Source organism: Loxodonta africana, chromosome 9, assembly GCF_030014295.1.
Source record: "Loxodonta africana isolate mLoxAfr1 chromosome 9, mLoxAfr1.hap2, whole genome shotgun sequence".
Lineage (NCBI taxonomy): Eukaryota > Metazoa > Chordata > Mammalia > Proboscidea > Elephantidae > Loxodonta > Loxodonta africana.
In genome coordinates, this window is record NC_087350.1 from 23101607 (window position 1) to 23114322 (window position 12716).

General features: G+C 43.8%; 1 protein-coding gene across 1 annotated transcript in view; it reads left to right on the forward strand.

Moving 5' to 3' along the window:
• GOLM1 (golgi membrane protein 1) overlaps positions 1-12716 on the forward strand; it is an 85407-nt gene that overhangs the window by 57542 nt on the left and 15149 nt on the right. The window contains exons 4-5 of the mRNA XM_003407761.4: positions 4024-4078; positions 9672-9774. Coding sequence (XP_003407809.1) covers positions 4024-4078; positions 9672-9774 — 158 coding nt within the window. The remainder of the gene's footprint in view (positions 1-4023; positions 4079-9671; positions 9775-12716) is intronic.

Genomic DNA, 12716 nt, shown 5'->3' on the forward strand with positions numbered 1-12716 from the left:
AAAATATTAAAATTCACCTTTTCTAAATTGAAATAAAATTTGCCATACATAAAATTCAACATTTTAACCATTTAAAGTGTATCGTTCACTGGTTTTATTAGATTCACATTGTTGTATAATCATCACCAGAATCTAATTCCAGTACACCTTCATCACCTTAAAAGGAGCCTTGTGCCCATTAGGGGTCGTCCCCCCCCCCACCCCCCCGCCTTCAGCCCTGGGCAACTGCTGATCAACCTTCAGCCTCTATAGCTGCCTATTCTGGACATTTCGTATAATCAAATCATCTAGTATGTGGTCTTTTGTGCCTAGCTTCTTTTACTTAGCATGATGTTTTCAAGATTCATCAATGTTGTGCCATATATAGTACTTCATTCATTTTATACAGCTGAATAATATTTCATTGTATGGATAGACCACATTTTGTTTATCCATTTAGCAGTTGATGAACATTTATGTTGTTTTAATTTTTTGACTGTTACGAGTAATGCTGCTATAAACATTCACGTTCAAGTCTTTATACGAATGATTGTTTTCAGTTTTCTTGGGTATATACCTAGGTTTGGAATTACTGGGTCAGATGGTAACTCAAAGGAGCCCTGGTGGTACAAAGGTTATGTGCTCAGCTGCTAACATAAAGGTTGGTAGTTCAAGTCCACCCAGTGGCTCCTTGGGAGAAAAGACCTGGTAATCTCCTCCTGTAAAGATTACAGCGTAGAAAACCCTATGGGGCAGTTCTGCTCTGCCACACGGGGTCGCTAGGAGTCAGAATTAGCTCCATGGCACCCAATGACAACGTGGTAACTCTGTGTTTACCTTTCTGAGGAACTGCCGGACTTCACCACAGCTGCTGCAACGTTTTACTTTCTTAGGAGCAGTATATGAGGGTTCCAGTTTCTCCACATAGTCGCCACACTTACTGTTTTCCTTTTTTTTTTGTTGATAACAGCCGTCATATTGGGGATGAAGTGGCATCTCATGGTGGTTTTGATTTGCATTTCCCTAATGGCTAATGATGTTGAGCATCTTTTCTTGTGCTTATTGGCCATTTGTCTATGGGGAAAAATGGCTGTTTACAGTAGGATGTATAATTTGTATAAAAATAATTTTGTTTAATGGAGTTTTTTTTTTTTTTTTAACTATATTGAGCCCAAGAAGAAGTTAGGAAGCATTTTCATAGTTTTCCTGAAAATGATTCAACAAGATTTTCTATAAATAGAAACCTGCATATAAAATATCTCAGTGGCATTTTATGATCCTTTTTTTTCATTTTCTTAAACGGGGATTGTATTTGTTCATGCGTAAGTAAGTAGGTAGGGAAGGTAACTAAAATGTATTTTCTTTGGAAAAATAAAGTCACACGAGAGACAGAAATATCTTCAGACATTTCAAATTGCCGCAATCTCTAAAACCTCCGATAGTCGCACATTCCAGTATGGATTTATCTCGAGGGGGAGGTAAGTGCAATGGTTGGAGGAGGGGGCCATAATTTTTGTAGAAGTGATTTACCCAGGAGATAGCAGCTTTCTAGACAGCGTATATTCATGCAGTATTCCATTTTTCTTCTTTTTGTTTTAGCATTATTGTTCAGAGGGAAGGCAGTGGAGAGATTTCATCAGCTTACTTTTATTGCTAAACATGAGGTTTTGTGTGCTTGTGGGTTTTTTTTTTTTTTTTGTAATTTAGAGATTAGCACATTTATGTAACTCAGGAAACGTTTCCATCTTTGAATGGTGGTGGGGGAGGGGCAGGTGGCTCAGGGCTGGTCATGGACCAGCCCTGGCTCTGTTGCCCAAGATCTCTCCTCTGGCCATTAATGAGGGTTTCTGTTTCCTCTGGGTTTCATCCCTGCCTGTCCCTCTGCCACCATCTTGGCCTTTAATATCCCAGTGAGTTTGTGGGAATCTTGGGGGAGTTGGCAAGGTGTTCCTCTCCCTAACATGGGATGACCTGCGGCCCCCACACCTCTCCCGTCCATCTTCCCCAAACCTTCTAGAACATACTGCTTATACTACCTGTCATACTTCTGTCTTTTTAACTGAATTCCTGTAGGCTTCTTCCCTGTGGAGAGGGAGTTGTGAGCTCTATAAATCAGGTTTCCCACTGTATGTGTAAATCCTGCGTTTACTTCCTGCTTTCTACCCTCCCCGCCCCCAGAATTCTTGTAAACTCTCTGCTCCCGATCTTGGCTCCCTGAGAGACTAATTTTATAGATACTGTCACCATGACTTCTTTCTTCTGGTGCCAGGAAATGTTCTGTGTCCTCAGACCTCCTTAAACAAACACCTCTGGTTCATTTTGCCCAGATTTCATTTCTTGGGAGCACATCCTTGTATTCATAAAACACCTTATCTCCATCCCGTGCAAAGAGGGAGAGGTCAGGGGAAGTCAGAGGCACAGAAACAGGAGGTGGTGTGGTTGCCATTGTCCCCACTAGCCAGGAACGGGAAGCAGGTCGAGTGGGGGAGTGTTTTCCAGGTTGTGCTGACTGTGACGAGGTAAGATAGTCACATTACAGCCCAGTTCATGTGTATGCTGTGTGTGTGCATGTGTGCTCACAAAACAACACTCACCTCTGTGATTTACTTGGATATTTAATACTGTATTTCCCTTTTTCCCAGGCTTTGTTTGCTTAAGCACTGAGTGGAGTCCACTAAATTGGTGGCCTACTTGAGTTTTGTCCCTAGTTTGGCAAGCAGTGATGAAGAGTCTGTACCGGTCAGACCTGAAATTTGGTTCTGCCTCTCAATGGCCGTGTGACTTTGGGCCACTCGGGCCACTCGGGCAGTGCGTGCCTCAGATTCCTTTTCCTCCACATGGGCTCATATCCTGCCCGTTTCACACTGCTGTTAGGCTTACAACAGCGCCCGGCATAAAGTAACTGTTCAGTACATATTGGCTGGCTGTTACACTAAATGTCAGTTTCGGTACCCTTATCTTGAGTCAGTTGTTCTTCCTCCTCCTTGGTTGATGACTTTCCTAGCTTTGTGTAATGATCAATATGTTATACTCTCTGCTGGTTTCTTAGAGCTGCTGTTACAAAGTATCACAAACTGGGAGGCTTATAAAAACAGAAAAGATGTATTGTCTCACAGTTCTGGAGGGTAAAAATCTGAGATCAGGGTGTTGGGCTTGTTGGTTCCTTCTGAGGGCTCTGAATGAGTCTCTTCCATGCCTCTCTCCTAGCTTCTGGTGAACACAGTCCTTGGTGTTCCAGTCCCTGCCTCCATCTGCACACTGCTGTCTTCCCTGTGTCTCTTCTCTGTTATAAGGACGCTCGCCCCTCATGGGTTTAAGACCCACCCTACTCCAGTATGACTTCATGTTAACTGATTACATCTTCAAAGACCCTATTTCCAAACAAGGTTACGTTCTCAGGTACCAGGGGTTAGGACTTAAACGTATCTTTTTGGGAGACAGTTCAATCCATAGCACCACCATCTTTCAAGCTACAGGCTCTATGGAGGGAAGAGGCAAGGCCAGCAGGTAAAATAAGTTGAGGGCTTTCGTTGGTGGAGCCACCACTGGATCCCCTTCTCTTTTTCCCTTTTAACCAGCCTGGAATTCAGAGTTTGACTTCTGGTTGAGGGTGTGACTGTTCCTCAGCCCACCCGGGGAGTGTCTGGCCCTGGGGTTTCCACGGAGATTGCTAATGGCCTCCTCTGGGAGCTGTTCCAGGAGGGGTGAGAAGCCCTGAGAAGCCAGGCCGACTGGGGCTATTCTTGGAAGAGGCAGTGTCCTGGGACTGAAATAGAGCTGGGGCCTGCTCCCTCCTTCCTCAGTTACAAGCTGGTGGTTGGAAAGCAGATCTCTCAGCATGACCCTCCTTTGCAGAAGGAGACACTAGTTCAGCCAGAGAGCTTCCTGCAGCCTCCCGGGACAGCGGCTGTGGATGGGGAGGGGTTGCACCTTGTAGAAAGAAAGATGCATTTTTCCCTTTTTCTCCCAGCGTGAATATCTTCTCAAGTTTCTTTTAAGTTGTTGGGTTGTGGGTGTTTCATTTTGTGCTTGTCTCCCCTGCAGGCGGTTTTAGTGAATAATATCACTAGCGCAGAGAAGCTCATCAGGACCCTGCAAGGTAAGCTCCACCATTCTGGACACGTGACACTTGGCCAGAAATGCCCTAGGGTCTTAGGCAGTTCTCTTATAACCTGATGATAGGTAGGTTATGAATAATTGGGTAATCTTTGGTTTCTTCTTTTTACCTGAATATATTTCCTTAGAGGTGTTTTTCTTTTAAAAATAATATTGAATAAATATGTTACTAGCTATCATATGCAAAAGAATTCAGACTCTGATTTTGAATACCTTAAATATATACATATATGTATGCGGATGTGTGTTTATTGTGTGTATGTATGTGTGTGGTGGTGGTGGTTAGCTGCTGTAGAATCAGCCCTCTACTCACGGCGACCCATGCACAATGAAATGAAATGCTGCCCTGTCCTGTGCCATTCCCACCATTGGCTCTGGATCAGGCTGTTGTGATCCACAGAGTTGTCACCGGCTGATGTTCAGAAGTAGATTACCAGGCCTTTCTTCCTAGTCCATCTTCGCTGGAAGCGCCACTGAAACCTTTTTTAGCATCATAGCAATGCGAAAGCCTCCACTGACAGATGTGTGGTGGCTGTGCGTGAGGTACATTGGCTGGGCATCCAACTTGGGTCTCCCACGTGGAAGGTGAGGATTCTATCACTGAACTACCACTGCCCTCATATGTTATATATATATATATATATATATATATATATATATATGGAAGCCTTGATGGCATAGTGGTTAAGAGCTATGGCTGGGCTGCTAACAAAAAGATTGGCAGTTCGAATCCACCACGCGCTCCTTGGAAGCTCCATGGGCAGTTCAGCTCTATCCTGTAGGGTCTCTATGAGTCAGAATTGACTTGACAGTAATGGATTATATGTATGTATATATATGGAGAGAGATACAGGGTATATAAACACACAGATTGTTTAATTGGATCACCCTGAATTCAGGTATTCTTCACGAAACTTAGGAAAACTGTCCAGCCCAGTTGAGCTCCATTTCTACTACTGATTGAGTTTGGCAGGTCAGGGTCTGATTTTCTTTGGGCCCTTGTGAAGCAGCTGTGCAGGTCGTAAGCTTGGTGAACTCCCTGTGTGCTGTGCTCCCTGGTGCACTGTGACAGGATTGTCCGCAGGGCCCCATGAGACCTTAGGACATGGTGAGAGAACTCTGAGTGATGTGCAGTCCCAGATCTGGCCTGAGTGTCAGCTTTGCCACTAGTTGACTCCTCTGAGCCTCAGTTTCCACCTCTCTAAAATGGGGATGCTGATCTTGACCCCGCTGTCCAAAATAGTATCCACGAACCCTGTATGACTAAGGAGCACTTGAAATGTGGCTAGTAGACAAAGAACTGAATTTTTAATTTGTATTTAATTTTCAGGAATTTAAGTTTAAAAGGTACTTGACTCAGTTATTGGAAACAGGTATGTTTGGGACAACTTGGTTATATCTATCTACTTTTTAAACTAATTTTTATGAAATCTAAATTCAGATCAAGAATTTCCAATGAAAACTAGTGTCTGAACTGTGATGCACTCTACGTGAAAAGGGGCCCTGGTGGCGCAGTGATTAAGAACTCAGCTGCTAACCCAAAGGTTGGCAGTTTGAATCTACCACCTGCTCCTTAGAAACCCTATGGGGCAGTTCTCCTCTGTCCTGTAGGGTTGCTGTGAGTCAGAATTGACTGGACAGCCACAGGCTTGGTTTGGTTTTATATAGGATTTCACAGACTTAGTATGAAAAATCCAGTCAGTGTCAAGTCAATTCCGACTCTGTGTGTCAGAGTAGAACTGTGCTCCCCAGGGTTTTCAGTGGCTGGTTTTTCAGAAGTAGATCACCAGGCCGTTCTTTTGAGGTGCTTCTGAATAGACTTGAACCTGGCACAAATGGTTAAGCACTTAGCTACTAATTGAAAGGTTTAGGGGTTCAAATCTACCCAAAGGTATCTCAGAAGAGAAGCCTGGCAGTGAGCCTTCTAGTAAGATGGTGGCTTGAAAAAAAAAAAAGATGGTGGCTTGAGAGGAGTACAAATTGCTGAGCAAACCCCAAGCTGGACAGATGCAAAGAAATCCATACCTATACACGTCATGGAAGTCAAAGATGTAGATGCAATCTTGATACAGCTAGAGGAAAAAAGATAAATTATATTCCCGACAACAGTGATAAGAATTATGGCTGACTTCTGATGAGAGTGAATGATGACCAGGACATAATGGAACGACGTCTTTAAAGTGCTTAAAAAAAACCTGTCAATCTAGAAATAAACACACAGTAAAATTGTTCTTCAAAAAAGAGGTTTAAATGATTTCATTTTCAGACAACCAGAAGCTGAAAGGGTCTGTCTACAGCAGAACTGCATAACAAGAGTGTGGAAGGATTTTAGGGTTAAGTAGCATGAAAACCAGATAGTAATTGAGTTCTGTGCCATTTACTGTTTTTAAAAGTAAAAAATAACGATGATGGAAAAAGGAAGAAAAAAAAAAATTCGGGCAATCTACCTCCAAAAGATCACAGCCATGAAAACCCTATGGAGCACAGCTCTGCTGTGACACACATGGCGTCACCATGAGTCAGAGCGGACTCGACGGCAGCCAGTTTAGTATGAAAAAAAGAATATAAAATAGCTCATTAATACTTTTTTACATTCATCATATGTTGAAGTGATATCTTGTATGTATTGTGAAATAAAATATATTGTTAAAATTAATAATTAAAATTATTAAAATTAATTAAATGTGGTTACTAGAAAATTTGGCTATTACCTATATAGCTTGCATTTTTTTTTCTCTTGGATGACGTTGGACAAGAATTCTACTTCCAACTCAGTTTCTGAGAACATTAATGGGTTTTATATGAAAAGGAGTCATTTCGTCAGATTGGCTTTGGGGATGTACAGGTTAAACACAGTTAAATGGGTCACTTGACTTTGGGGGCTTCTCAGAGCTTGTGACCTGCTGATGGGTCTGGTCAGTCACCAAGAAAGGGATATGGCCTACAACCTTGCCTATCCTTTACGTTTTTAAACAGCTTTGGTCAGGCATAATTGACATACAGTAAACTACACTTCTTTAAAGTGTACAGTTTGACAAGTTTTGACATATTCATGCGTCCCAAGAAAACGAAAAACCTGTTGCTGTCGAGTTGTTTCTGACTCAAAGCAACCCCATAGGACAGATTAGAACGGCCCCATAGAGTTTCCAAGGAGAGGCTGGTGGATTCAAACTGCTGACCTTTTGGTTAGCAGCTGAGCTCATATCCACTGTGTCCCCAGGGCTCCCATCCCAAGAAACCACCCCACAATGACTATAGCATACGTACCCATCATCCACACAAGTTCCCTGTATCCTTTCTCTCACTGTAGCTTAGTTTGCATTTTTATATAAATGGAATCCCGCAGTATGTCCCCTTTTTGTCTGGCTTCTTTCACTCAACATCATGATTTTGAGATTCATGCATATTGATGTGGGTATCTGTAGTTCATTCCTTCCTTTTTATTACTGCGGGGCAAGGGGGGAAGGAGGAGAAAAGAGGGGCCAAGAACACAGCCTTTCCCCAGGAGTCACTGCACCAACCAAGAAAGCTGTTTCAGAAGACCAGGGGCCCTGTATGAACCTACACCTTTTTTAAAGCCAGGTTTATTGACGTGTAATTTACATAAAGTAAAGCTCACCCTTTGTAATGCACAGTTTTGTACATTTTAACAAATGCGTTACAAACCACGTATGCGGCCATTGCAATTAAGACAGAGCACAGCTCCATCCCTCCAGTCCCCCTCTTCTTGCCCCTGTGCAGTGAATCCCCTTGCCCACTCCCAGCAGCAGGAACCCCTCAGCTGGCCTCCTTCGCTCTGTTTTTGTCTTTTCCAGGAGGCCGTATAAATGTAACGATACCATATGTGGCCTCTTGAGGCTGGCGTCTTTCAGCAAGGAAACCCTGGTGATGTAGTAAGAGCTACAGCTGCTAACCAAAAGGTTGGCAGTTCGAATCCACCAGGTGCCCCTTGAAACTATGGGGCAGTTCTACTCTGTCCTATAGGGTCGCTAGGAGTCAAAATTGACTCAACGGCAACAGATTTGGGTTTTTTTTTTTTTTCTTTCAGCAATATGTTTTTTTTATTGTGGTGAAATATATGTAACAAAAAGTTTGCCATCGTAATAATTTTTTTTAGTGTACAGCTCAGTGACATTAATGACATTCACCATGTACTACCATCATCACTATCCATTTCCAAAATTTTTCTATCACCCCAAATAGAAGCTCAGTACCCTTTCTGCACTAACTGCCATTCCCCCACCCCAGCCCCTGGTAACCACCAATAACCTTTGTCTGTGCATTTGCCTATTCTAAATATTTCATATGAGTGGGCTCATAACAGAATTTGTCCTTTCGTGTCTGGCTTCTTTCACTCAGCACCATGTTTTTAAGGTTTGTCCATGTTGTAGCCTGTATCAGACTTTAATTTCTCTTTAGGGCCAAGTAGGGTTTCATTTTGTGGATGCACCACATTTTGTTTGTCCAGTCATCACTTGAGTTGTTCTCTTCTTTCAGCTACTGAGCAAAATGATTTTGAACTTGACCGATGTTGCGTGTGTCACTAGTTCATGGACCCTTTCATTCTATTTAACTTCATTTCTCCCCAAGAGCCTGGTATGTCCAGGCTTCTGAGAAGAAACCGCGGGGCTGTGGTGTCTGTGCAGGGCCATGCTTGCCCGCTCTGCCATCCCCTCTGGTTGCTGGTCCTCTCATCCCCAGCTTGGCCCTTTGCTCAGCGGCTGCTCTTTCCTCAGAGCTTTGAGGAGCCAAGTTGTTAGGGCAGTGTGGGTGGGGTGGGTGAATTTCCTCAAAGAAAGCACACTGCTTCCCAGATAGGAGGACTGGTGATTAAATGAACACAGGGCGTCAGAGAAGAGCTCGACTGTAAATAAATGGCAGGAGAATAATGTTGGCATGGGGCCTGATGGCAGAGAACAGTGTGTACGGCCGCGGTGGCTGCTTATCTGACCAGATGTCATATCAGTGTTGCACAGACAGGATAAATCTGCTGGGGGTGGGGACACCATGGTGTGTGTGACCCTGTGGGACAGCTCAGACTCATGAAACCTCCTAGTGCATTTAAGTGTTGGAGGTCAAAGGGGAGATTTAAAAGGAAAAAACCACAGGCATTTGAGAAAGAATCAAGATGCAGGTTCATAATAGGATTGTGAGTCTCCTGGAGCTTCATAGCTGAAGTGTGGTGGTTCCTGGGGAGAGTCTGTGTTCTTATCCTCTTCTCTCTCCCCTCCTAATCCCCCTGTGTGTTCCCATGCTTCGGTTCGATGTGTCTGCCACGCTCAACTACTAACCTAAAGGTTGGCAGTTTGAACCCCCCAGCAGTGCTGTGGAAGAAAGGCCTGGTGATCTGTTTCCATAAAGATTAAAAAAAAAAAATTACAGATTACAGCCAAGAAAATCCTACAGGGTAGCTCTACTCTGTAACACATGGGGTTGCGATGAGTCGGAACGGACTCAACTCAATGCCAAGGGTTTGTTTGTTTGTTTGTTTTTTGGTTTGCCATTGTCCTGTTCTGGTGAATGGTGTGATAGCCATTTTGGTGATTTGTGCAATTTCTCACCCTCCCTTGCCCCAGACCAGCTCAAGGCCCTGCAGAGGGATTATGGCAAGCAGCAGCAGGATGTTCTCCAGTTTCAGAAGAACCAGACCAACCTGGAGAGGAAGTTCTCCTATGACCTGTAAGTGCAACTGAGAATCAAGTACGCGCTCCACGGGAGGCCAGCGTGTTCGAAGCTGAGGGCTCTGGCAGAGTCCACTCACCTTCTGGTTAGAGAGCGCAAGCTGTCTGGTGCATACAGGGCCCTGTGAGAAAGGTGTCTTCCCCTGAAGGATTCATGGCCTTTAGAAATAATGGGTCTTATTTAAGTGCCAGCAGTGCCCCAGGGAACCGTGGAAAAACGTAAGCCAGCGGGCTCATAATACAAAATAAGTAAGAAAGGTGCAAACACACACACGTGCACGCACACACAGCAGTTCTCCTTAATAGGAAGTGACTTATCAGTGTACCTTAAAGCTGTTGGAAATTAAAGTGCAGGTGTACTGGTTACGGCAGTACAGTAAATACCTGGATTATGAAGTCTGATTTGTGGACAACTCATCTTTGCCCTTTAATGCTATGTAAATTTGCCTCCACTTTGAAATGACTGAACCAGCCCCTACTCACAACAAATCCTTCATCACAATCACCTTCGCTCGCACGTGCAGCTTTTCAATCCCTGAAAGGGCTTCGAGCCTTTTCTTGCACTAAAGTAAGGCTAGGTAAGAACCCTATGCGCCTGCTGACTTACCTACAAATTCAGCTTAAAGGCACGCTTAGGAATGGATCTCGTTAGTAACACAGGGACTGCCTGTAATCTAAAACCTTTAAAAATCTGTCCTCAAGGGGCTCGATCATACCCACAGACTAAAAGACATTTTGCCAAAGTAGCATCTTGGCAAAGTAGCAACACAATTTATTGCTGGGTGCTGGCACCATGGGCATTTTATTTTCCAAGACGTGTCAGGTTGTTTTTCCAATTTTTTTCGATTGGAAAAGAATACTTTTATAATGAAAACAAAACTTTTGAAAAGTCAGCTAAACCCATTAGTAAGATAGTTAAAACCAATTTAAAATGAAGGTAGAGATGAAGTTGTAGCCTGTGCAGTCTGTATTTTTGCTTTTTTTTCTCATAAAAATGACGTAACTAAAGAATGGGATGTTTGGCTTCGTAGAGAGCCAGCTGCTTGTGAACCCAGTTCTCGCACGACCGCTCCTTTCCCTCTGATTTAATCTTACTCCAGTCCTTGTCTAAGTACACATGTGTTTTGTACATAATTACAGATGGTCATAAAACTGTTTGAATCTTTTTTTATTACTAGTCTTATATATAAAACAATTCCATTGTGTTCCAAAATGTTTTATCATTAAAAATGGCTGCTTAAAAGTTCATCATGTGTAGGTACCAGATTTTAATTAACCAGGTCTCACTCCTTGGATATTTAGGTTGCTTCTAAGTTTTGGTTCTTACAACTTGTCTGACCCCAATATAAACCCAAAACCCATTGCTGTCCAGTCAATTCTGACTCTTGGCAACCCTGTAAGACAGAGGAGAACTGCTCCGCAGGGTTTCGAAGGAGCAGCTGGTGGAATCAAACTGCCGACCTTTTGGTTAGCAGCCGAGCTCTGCACCACCAGGGCTCCCTGACCCCAATGGCATCATGTATATAACTTTACAAATTATTGTTTTGGATTATTTCCCAGTAGAAAAAATTCAACTGTAGGTTTAGTGTACAGATACGTATGAATTGCCAGGCTGCTTTCTGAAAGGATTTTACCCTTCTGTACTATCACCAGGAAACCCTGGTGGTACTATGGTTAAGCACTTTGGCTGATAACCAAAAGGTCAGCAGTTCAGTCCACGAGGTGCTCCTTGGAAACTCTATGGGACGGTTCTACTCTGCCCTATATGGTCACTATGAGTCTGAACGGACTCAACAGCAACGGGTTTGGGTTTTTTTTTGGTACTATCACCAATTGGTGGTGCAGTGGTTAAAGAGCTCGGTTATGAATCGAAAGGTCAGCAGTTTGAACTCACCAGCCACTCCTCAGGAGAAAGCTGTGGCAGTCAGCTTCCGTGAAGATTTACAGCCTTGGAAATCCTATGGGGCAGTTCTCCTCTGTCCTATAGGGCCGCCCTGAGTTGAATTCAACTCGATGGCAGTGGGTTTGGGTGCTATCACCAGCGACGCAGGAAAGTAACAGTTTCCCACACCAGTGGCCCTTGTAGCAATTCCATGTGTTCTTCCAGAAGATTGTCTTCTCACCCTAATGTCTTCCTAGTCCCTTCACAGCCAAACACAGCTAAAAACATGAAGCCCCAAATACATAAATGTGCAAAGGATGTAAACAGTCAATACTGAGGAAATGTGATTAGAAAGTAAGCATGCAGAAACAGCCAGGCCAGTGGTTCTCATGGGGGATGACTTTGTCCCCCAGGGGACATTTGGCAAAGTCTGGAGACATTTTTTGGTTGTCACAACTGTGGGAGAGGGTGCTAGTGGCATCTAGTGGGTAGAGGCCAGGGATGCTGCTAAACATCCTACAATGCACAGGACAGCCCCCATCACGAAGAAGTGTCTGGTCCAAAGTGTCAGTTGTGCCCTTAGCTAGGCGAATAAATGTATTCAGACAAAAATGAAGTACCCCAGGCTTATTAGTCATCTTTAAAAGACACTTTAAGGCAAATATTTCTCCTCCATTGGCTGAACTACAAAAAGCTATTAATGGCCTCACTTAAGTGTGGCTCCAGGTCAGCTGAGCCCAGTGCCATGGAGGGAAGCAGGCTGCCCTCCCCTGGGTCGGGCACGCACGCGGGGCACATTCCTTTCCCTCCTAGCAGGTTGGTAGCTAGATCGAAAACTCTGGCTGACTGCATTTGTCTCATTAGTTGTGTCCGAGGCCCTGTACCTGCTATAAGAGGTGCTGTTCACGGAGTGTCGGAAGCTGGAAAGAGGTAGTTGATCTTGCTTCCTGTGGCTTATAGACCATTTTGAGTATCTGATAAAGGGTACGTATACCTTGTTAGCAGATTAATATATGGATATATTAATAAGGAGCCCTAGAGGTGCAATGGTTAAGAGC